This window comes from Heterodontus francisci, chromosome 5 (assembly GCF_036365525.1).
Source record: "Heterodontus francisci isolate sHetFra1 chromosome 5, sHetFra1.hap1, whole genome shotgun sequence".
Lineage (NCBI taxonomy): Eukaryota > Metazoa > Chordata > Chondrichthyes > Heterodontiformes > Heterodontidae > Heterodontus > Heterodontus francisci.
This window is the reverse complement of record NC_090375.1, coordinates 29,252,738-29,262,414: the sequence shown is the minus strand read 5'-3', so window position 1 is coordinate 29,262,414 and position 9,677 is coordinate 29,252,738. Positions and strand designations below refer to the sequence as shown.

Genomic DNA, 9,677 nt, shown 5'->3' with positions numbered 1-9,677 from the left:
CACCGTAAACTGGTGCATTCGCCATGGCAACACCTCTACCAATCAGTACTTTCTTCTCATGCAGTACAAGTGCTGTTTTCCCTTACATTGGTTATTCTTGCAATTGTCCTGATGAGTGCAAGACGAAAAAGCTTCAACATGTCTCTATTTTCAGCAATATTAAAGTTCTGTACTACTAAATGACTAATTTTGTGTTTATTAAAGAAACCTGGTTGGTGTGCTTTATTTTGGGGGAAAAAAAAGTGTATCTGATTGACTGTTGCAGTGAGTGAGAAAATGTAAATATACGTTGTGACCTGTGCAGAAATGGAACTAAATTAACAGTACCTCCTCCCGTCTTGGTCATAGCACAGTGCTGAACAATAGCTCTCTTCACATCCAGTGGCATCACCTGACTTAGGGACAGTGCAAATAACATGCCCAACACACCTTGACCCCAACCTCGAATGAACCAACATTCTGATATTCCACCCTAACTAGAATCCAGCGTCTTCACTTTCTTTGCAGAAAGATTTATCCTTTTAAAAAATTCAGTACAAAGTGGCATAGAACTCAGTCTTCCTTAACATAGAAGAAATAACCTAATCAAAAATTTACAGAACCCAGGCCAAAACTATGGCAGTAACTATTTAATTTACTCAAGTGTGCTCATTTCTACTTCTGTAACTATCTGCCTATGGTGTTGACTTAGATACCTTGGAATCAATATCGCCCAGGCCCACTTTGCACGCTAGTATGTAGTAGTTACTGAAGAATACACTTCCGTTTAAACCTTAAGCTAAACGTGCAGGCTTACTGTTGCCAGGTTTTCAAGAGAACATGGCTTAAATAGCATGGGAAACCACTAGCCTCAGGAGATGCACTTAGCAGGTTCTAAACATGTACAAGCTGGTGCATGGTTCAGATCTTAGGTTGCTAATGGAATCAAGTCCAGAACCTTGGCCTGGACGAATATGAAATCAAAACAACTTGTAAAGTTTCTACATTCCCAGGCACACTAAAAAACAAAATGATTTAAAGAAGTATTAGTACTTCGGTGCTCTCCTGGCCTCCCAGCTTCTACCCTCCCCAAACTCAATCTAAACTTGCAGTAAGTCCCATTCAACCCATGTACTCTCCAACATACACTGGCTCCCAGTCCAGCAACACCTTAATGTCAAAATTCTCATCCTTGGTGTTCAAATGGTCTTGCCCCTTGCTATGTCTCTAACCCCCCCTGCAGTACTACAACCCTCCAATTCCTTTGCCCCACTATTGCCAGCTGTACATTCAGCTATCTAAGATTCAAGCTATAAAATTCCCTTCCTAAATCTCTTCGCCTCTCCCATCTCTCAGGCTGCTTAAAACCAAACAAGTGTTTGGTCACCTGCCCTGATGCCATCTCCTTTGGCTTGGTGCCAAAATTTTTGTCAAATTATGCTCATTGGAGTGTCTTATACATTAAATAAGTGTTAAATAATTGCAAATTGCTGTTGATGTCAATGTCAAAGCCAAGCCAGAATTAAGAAACTGAATGTTCAAACTCAGCAACGGTTTCACAATCAGGAGCTGGAGCCTCAACAGTGGTCACTGACCAAGATGCATTAATTTTGCAGTTCAGCAGAGTTGCCAGATATGATACTAAATCCCAGTTGGTTTGCATTCACTCACTTCTAATGCCTGGAAAAGAATTAAAATCACATATGTAAAACTTTAATAGCAGTAAGCTCTATACAGAAAGTAATACAGTTGCATATTTATTTTTATTTGGACAAGTACAGAACAACTTGGATCACAACTGCTTTTTATGACATGATCAACAACAGGCACTCGAGTGCTCACAAATATGTACATATAAAAAAGGTGCAGCATTCAGCCGATCATGATAAAAAGTTAAAATACCTGAATTTTCAGACTTAAAGCTTGTGTGCTAATCCAATTCAAACATACTCCGCAGGACATGACCAGCATGAAACAGACATAAGTACACAGCAGAATTCTGCATAACAAACTCAGAAATGTGCTGTACTTTAAATCATTTGACTACTTTGTAGTGTTAGTGCTGAGCCTGAGCCCTTGAGTTCCCACTGCACACATTTAAACACTCTCAGAAATCTGACCATTTCACACTTTGCAGCATGTAATATTAGCTTACCTGCCATAGGCAACACCTCAATTTCTGAAAAATGTCCAAAATCCACATGTGGAATGAATCGTCTCATTTTATCTCAGTGGTGGGAAGGTTTGATGGGGCAGGGAATGAGGAGACAGAAGGAGTCAATGAAATCAAATACGACTGTTAATGGTTTGGAGCTAATCAGGTGAACGCTCCCTATTGTGTCAGATGTGGAGAACTATTGCCTGGAATGAGATCTGTTTGTCCAAGGACGCTACAAACCTTCATAAACTAAAATGTGGCTAGACCCATAAAGCATAAACAAAAAACAAGCAGCTTCATCAACATGAGGTTCAAGAAGAGAGACTGGGCAGGCTGAGTGGGAAAATGATTTATATGTGGAAATTGAACTTCTTTCAAAGAATAAAAGGAGACCATAGGTCATAGATCATTTGTCTTTTACATTCAACCTCCAAACGCAGAAATACACTAGTGCCAGTATTGGTGGTGGGACTCTGAAGACTTGCAACTGGAAGCCGATCTGGGAAACAACCATGTCAATTCACTTACCACATTACACTTTCAGCCAAGAACAATAATTCTTCAGGGGTGGGGTTTGGAAGTGGGGGCAAAAAACATGTCAATTCTTCAGGTAGACACTCGAGAACCCACCACATGATAGTTCATGAGGTGGCCACTGTACAAGTAGAATTCAAGACGCACTTCAAGGAGTAGTTCATTATGACAAAATCCACTGCACAATTTGCCAAAATCTCTCTTCAGAAACTTGTTTAACCAATGGTCTCTTTTCCTGGACTGACAAGAATCTATCACTCCATTTACATCTTGCAGCCTGGATAACCTTTCAATGAATAGGATGGTTTCATTATGTTAAATTTACATCTGGCCTGAAACTTTGATAAGACTTGCAATGATGGAAGACAGGTACCATGTTTGATAGTTACTGGAAGCCATTCATTGCAGGCCTTAAAACTGAGCTGACATTGACCAGAGGCCAAAGAACTAAATCAACTGAGACAGACCTCATAGGCTGCCACTAAGGCACAAAAATCATCAGTTTGAACAAGATGATGGGATTGTTAGAACAGGATTTTATTAGCAGTAGAAAGTCAGGTAATCAAAATGGCCTCACATGGCAAAGATCTTTGAAGGACAGTTGTCCCATAGTGATTATCTGGCCTTCCTTCTGTCTCTTTGCCCCTCTCCAAACAAGTTGGTGGATAATCCTGCTTATATGTAGAGTGAATGAGAAACACAAAAAGGTGCCTTGTGAGATTTACAAAGGGAGTCAGACATGTAAAATTAGATAGATGCAACACTTGATTTGCACACCAAATAGTGCAAAATTTCATACATCTGAATTTAGTCAGATCCATCTCAGTCTGAGGTATAAATTCTAGATCAATTTGGCAGGATCTGCACACCTATAAAAACAGCTACCACTACCCATTGCACAGATTATCGCTTCTGTACAGTAATGAGGAATTTGTAAAACAAAAAAACTGAAAAGCATGAGCATTTTGTATGTATGCATGTAATCTTGTCCTTTTTCTTCCATATTTCAGTCAATTCCTGTGCAATATCCAAGGTAGGTAGAACAAAACCCACTAGAAAGGATGAATGAGTTGGCTAAAGGGAGTCAAAGCAAAACAGTGGCAGCCATTTTTCCCATATCTGCTGGACTGAAATTTGCTGTAGTATGAATGGGGTAGCTTTAAGGACACAAAGCAACTCCACTGTCTGTGTTCAAACTAAATGAGGTATAACTAATCCATTCAGGTAAAAACCCCTTTACATAACTAGCACAGATGAAAAAGAACTTTTCAGAATCAGCACATGAAACTTCTTGTGGAGTATTAAGAAATACATGTTAACTTTACCAGTTCTTATTCTTTGCAAATGCAGTTACTTGTTGCTTATAAACAAGAATCGTCAATAACATTCATATAACTTTTTCTGGAAGGAATGATTAGGTTTGAAATGGATAATCCCTCCTCCATTAAGGCGGCTCCAGGTGTTCAAGTTTGTAGTTTAAGAATACAGGAGTTTAAGGCTTCGGTGGTAAGATCCTCTGAGAATTTTTCAGTGGTCAAAATATGAAAAATAAGAGTCACGGCCACCATGACTAGTAGTCTACCTGAATCTCAGTGTAATCAAGGGCCACTAGGCAGGTCACCACATTCGTAAAACCCCATCATTCAGTCTAGAGAACAGATATCTCACCGTATTCTGTAACACTCACCCAGTACATTCCAGCTGATACACATTTAAAGCACTCATTAGTGACTCAAAGTTTGATCAATCCAATGGTGCAAAGAACGTCAGCCCATTTTAATAAGTCGAAGAAGCAGTGCTCATGGCATCATCACCAAGCTTTGTGCTACTGGGGTATATGCTGGCAAAGTATCGGACATCCCGGTCTCGATCAGCCTGCAGTGCCACAGCAATTTGCTCTATGACTTCATGGTGAGAGCTGCCCGAGTTCACAAAATACTCTGCAAGAAAGTAAGGAGATGCACTGGTTTGGTAGGATAGCCTTCACTGTACCTTCCTAATTCTTTCCCGCCCAATCCCCAAACCACCACGTCTCAGCTCAGGGCTGCAAACTAATGAAAAACATGCACCATGAACACCAACATGCCGGACCAACACAGTGGTCTTTGAAATTTTTTTTTTAAAAATATGAGTGCCTCCTTTTAAAATTTAGAACACCAAATGCTTACAAAAAATATCTATTCATAGTTGTCCCTTCTTGTTGTGAATGAGACATGCATCAATATGAATTATTGGAAATCTATATCCTGCCTTCCTTTTGATTAACAGTGATGTTCCATGTAAAGTTCAATGTTTACGGAGATTGATTTATTTATCTAAATTATTTTTTGGGAGTGGAAGCAAGAGGAGGGGACAACATTTGACAAAAGTAGAAAATGAGGCTGAAAGCTAGGAGAAATGGTTACTCATCAAAATGCAAAAACAAATTAATCCCTCAGGATGCTAAGGCAAACCTCACATGCTTCTAACTAGCTCATGCACTATAAATAAAACTTTCCATTTAAAAACATAAATGCAACTATTGAGAATACCAATGGCACAGGCATAGAAACAGGCAGCAAAAGACCTCACCTTTTTCAAGTAGGGTTTGTCTCAAAGTTTTTGCCAGTAACACTCTGACGTTTGGAACAGGATCAGATGCTAACTGTAGTAAGTGTGGCATCAAGTGCTCAGTAAACTGCTCTATAGGGATATAATCATCTTCAATTACAGCCTGCATTTAAGAAGATATGTAGAAAAATGGGTCCTTTAATATGCAATTGTTATGTGCACAAAGCAAACCTGACATTTACAGCTGAAAGCTTTCCAGTTCTAAAGGAAATAGCACTGAATTTTAATTTTTCAACAGCACTTGGAGGCATTTATCCCTCTTAGAGATACTCGCAGTGGTTCAGTATGCAAGTTACAGAAAACTCCGTGTATCTGGAAAATGGTACGCCCAGGTTTCAGTGACAGGAGGATTTTAGAAAATCTTTATAGCAACACTCTGTTCACGTTTGTGACCGACTTTATGCAAGCCCACAATACTAGTTGGATAGCAGTGTCAGAGTGTTGGCATAGACACTGTTACGACCAGGAGGGGAGGGTCTTGGGGTTCCCTCTCAGCCTTTTCCTGGTTTAACCGTAACAGGGTTTAATTTTTAAAAAACACCATGTTTTAGCTTCTCCTTAGTGAATCCTTGTTCACCGCTTTCCAATTGTAAGACAATTAAATCAATTCAGACAGATTTTCTTAGATTTTAAAGAAGGAAGGTAGAAGTTTATTAATCTTAAACTCTAATCCGGTTACCGACTACAAATATGCGATGCGACCACACTAGCATGCATATGCGATAAACACACACGCAGATAGAGGCAGAAAAGTAGAAAAGAATAAAGGGGAAAAGTTTGAAGCAATAGATGGGTTTCTATTTTACTGTCCTTTGAGTTTGCTGTGAAGTCTTTAGTTGCCGGTCAGACTTGCAATACATGCCCAGAGCACGCTTCAACTTGTTTCGAGGTCGGAGTCTTTTCGCTCTAGGTTTACATGTCTTCCGTGGGTCCGGTGGCATGGGAGAAAGTGAGAGCAAGTGAGAGCGGCTTCCTTGCTCCAGCTTCAGTTTCAACAGCCTCTGCCTTTCTCTGTGGCACAATTCAATAAAACCAAGGTTGCCCAGCAGGTTAGTCATGTGACTAGCTGGTTTGACCACTTTTGTTTGTGGATGCTGCCATCTTAGCAGTCATCCCAGAATGTGCGCATCCTCACGTTCAATGTCTGGTGAGCCCATTTTGGGTTAAGTGGACCAGGGAATAGTTCTTTGCCTCTCCAAGCACTGTCTGTTAATATGCAAATGTTTTTCCAGTGTCTGGTGATTTATTTTTAAAACAAGTCCTTTCTTCACTCCAGCAACAGTTTAAAATCAATGTTCATATGATTAAAATTAATAGGCTGCATTCTTGGCAGGTGGGGTCTACATGACAACACAATAAAATGAATAGCCTCCTTCTACACTATAAAATGCTACGAATATAAGGGCAAAATCTCAATTCCACACTTCTAATGCAATTATAAACAATTCCATGTAGGCTGCATTGCATGGCCCATACACAGACAAGATAAATAGCAGGCGATTAAGGTGAGGTTCAGTTTGTAGTAACACTACTATGTAGGTCGCTTCTGGAGTCTCTTACCTGGCAGACAAAGACGAAGGCCTGACGACCTGACCACTTGGTACAATGGCAGAACTTATCAACAAGCTCGTGAATAAGGTCCACTGCTAATGCGGGAGTTGAAGTGGCATAGAATTTTCTAATCATCTCACCAACCTGCAAAGACCACAGGTACTGTCAATTATCATTACCTTACCAGCAAGAAAACAGTGGTTCATAAAGCAAACCCATTCCAAGGCTCTGAGTTTGCAAACACACTAAAGGAGGAGGTGGTCACAGAGGCAGCAGAGTGAGGAAGTAACCCCACCCTGACAGCGACATACGAAAGAGATAGGAACATAGAAACAGGAGTAGGCCATTCAGCCCATCGAGCTTGCCCCACCATTCAATATGATCATGGCTGATCATCCAATTCAATGCCTTTTTCCCACACTATCCTCATATCCCTTTTATGTCATTTGTATTTAGAAATCTGTCAATCCCTACTTTAAATATACTCAATGACTGAGCTTCCATGGCCATCTGGGGTACAGAATTCCAAAGATTCACAACCCTCTGAATAAAGAAATTTACTGCAGAGATGAAGTTTTCATTTCTCTGAGATTTTGCTTTTATTAGGCATCTAAAAAGCCACCAGATCATACGCTGCTTAGACTAGCATGAAGTACGATTTAAATGCATGCAGCCTTGACACTAAAACCTTACCAACGTGTGACAAATGTTAACACAGCTGGGCAACACATAAGTGACAAAACTCCAAAAGTGATTAATTTCAAGGGAAGCACACTGCAACATCTGATGTCATGACAAGGCAATATATAACTGCAAGTCCTTTCTTTTTCCCATACTTAGAATGTGGTTCCACTGGTGCTGGCTGCTCTACAGTATCACTCAGGTGGCCACACCTCAAGTAGAAGTCTAAACAACGTGCTCCAATTGTTGGGGCAGATTCTGCCTTGGTTTAATGTTAGCACTTGAACCCCCCCTCCAACGTGAAATCACTGCACTCAGCAGAGACCAGGAATCAAACCTAGTGCCTTCCAAGATTTGTGCACACTAGAAAGTGCATTTGCTCAGAGCATTGCCAAGGAGATCCTCAGTTATTTTCATCAGTATTTGTAAAGCTTACCAATCGGTAGGCAATCCATCGGACCGAAGAAACCTTATCGGCACAGAGGCTGAGTGATATGGGTCGTAGGTAGTCATACACATCTTTAGGGCTGTATAGCTCCAGTAGCAAAATCAATTGTCTAAAATGAAAAGAATTGGAAAGAGTCAAAATCTACACTATTTGTGCAAAACACTTATTCAACTGCATGCTAATATAGTGGGGGGGTGGGGGTGTGAAAGAGGGTGAAAAGAGAAGAGCAAAGAACCTCCAGCGTGATGCCACTACCAAACGCATCTTTCCCTCCCCTCCGCATTCCAAAGGGATCGTTCCCTCCGTGACACCCTGGTCCACTCCTCCATTACCCCCACGACCTCATCCCCTTCCCACAGCACCTTCCCCTGCAATCGCAGGAGATGTAATACCTGCCCATTTACCTCCTCTCTCACTATCCAAGGCCCCAAACATTCCTTTCAGGTGAAGCAGCGATTTACTTGTACTTCTTTCAATGTAGTATGCTGTATTTACTGCTCACAATGTGGTCTCATCGACATTGGAGAGACGAAACGCAGACTAGGTGACCGCTTTGCGGAACACCTCCGCTCAGTCCGAAAGCAAGACACCGAGCTTCCGGTTACTGGCCATTTCAACACTCCCCCCTGCTCTCATGCCCACATCTCCGCCCTGGGATTGCTGCACCATTCCAGTGAACATCAATGCAAGCTCGAGGAACAGCACCTCATTTACCAATTAGGCACACTACAGCCTGCCAGACTGAACAGAGAGTTCAATAATTTCAGAGCATTACGGGCCCCCTTTTTACTTTTATTTAGTTATTTTTTCTTTTTCATTTTTTTAATGTGTTTATTTAATCTTAGTTTGTTTCTACTGTGCCTACCCACTGTTTTTTTCATGTTTGTGCACGGGTTCAGTTTTCTGTCAATTAACATCCTCTCTATACTAACGCTTTGTCTTTCAGCACACCATTAACATACCGTTTGCCTTTGCTCCATGACCTTCTGGTCAGTTATTCTCTGTGACCTTGCCCTATCAACACCTCTTTTGTTACCTCTTGCCCCACCCCTGCTTTACTTGCTTAAAACCTATTACATTTCTGGCTCTGCCAGTTCCGATGAAGGGTCACTGAACTGAAGCGTTAACTCTGCTTCTCTCTCCAAATATGCTGCCAAACCTGCTGAGTATTACCAGCATTTCTTGTTTTTATTTCAGATTTCCAGCATCTGCAGTATTTTGCTTTTAATTAAGAAGAAAATGAATGTCAGCAGTAACGTGTCATAAAATGTCAGCCTGGACATTCAATGGCATTACGACTGCTGAATCCCCCGCTAACATTACGGGGGTTACCAACGTCCAGAAACTGAACTGAACTGAAGTAGCCATATAAATACCATGGCTACAAGAGCAGGTCAGAGGCTAGGAATCCTGCAGCGAGTAACTCACCGGCTGACTCCGCAAACCCTGTCCACCATGTACAAGGCACAAGTTAGGACTGTGATGGAATACTCTCCACTTGCCTGGATGGGTGCAGCTCCAACAACACTCAAGAAGCTCCACACCATCCAGGACAAAGCATGCCTGCTTGATTGGCACCCCATTCACCACCAATGCACAGTGGCAGTAGCGTGTACCACCTGCAAGATGCACTGCAGCGACGCACCAAGGCTTCTTCAACAGCACCTTCCAAACCCATGACCTCTACCACCTAGGACAAAGGCAGCAGATGCATGG

At 41.4% G+C, this 9,677-nt stretch overlaps 1 protein-coding gene across 8 annotated transcripts in view; it reads right to left on the bottom strand.

The window, feature by feature from the left end:
* Positions 1-1,720: 1,720 nt before the first annotated feature.
* ppp4r1 (protein phosphatase 4, regulatory subunit 1) overlaps positions 1,721-9,677 on the bottom strand; it is a 112,069-nt gene continuing 104,112 nt past the window's right edge. For all 8 annotated transcript variants that reach the window (XM_068031242.1, XM_068031247.1, XM_068031243.1 and 5 more), the window contains 4 exons: positions 7,950-8,070; positions 6,842-6,976; positions 5,243-5,384; positions 1,721-4,611 (listed from right to left, as the gene is read on the bottom strand). In XM_068031242.1, the coding sequence (XP_067887343.1) occupies positions 4,448-4,611; positions 5,243-5,384; positions 6,842-6,976; positions 7,950-8,070 (562 nt within the window). In that variant the 3' untranslated portion in view covers positions 1,721-4,447. The remainder of the gene's footprint in view (positions 4,612-5,242; positions 5,385-6,841; positions 6,977-7,949; positions 8,071-9,677) is intronic.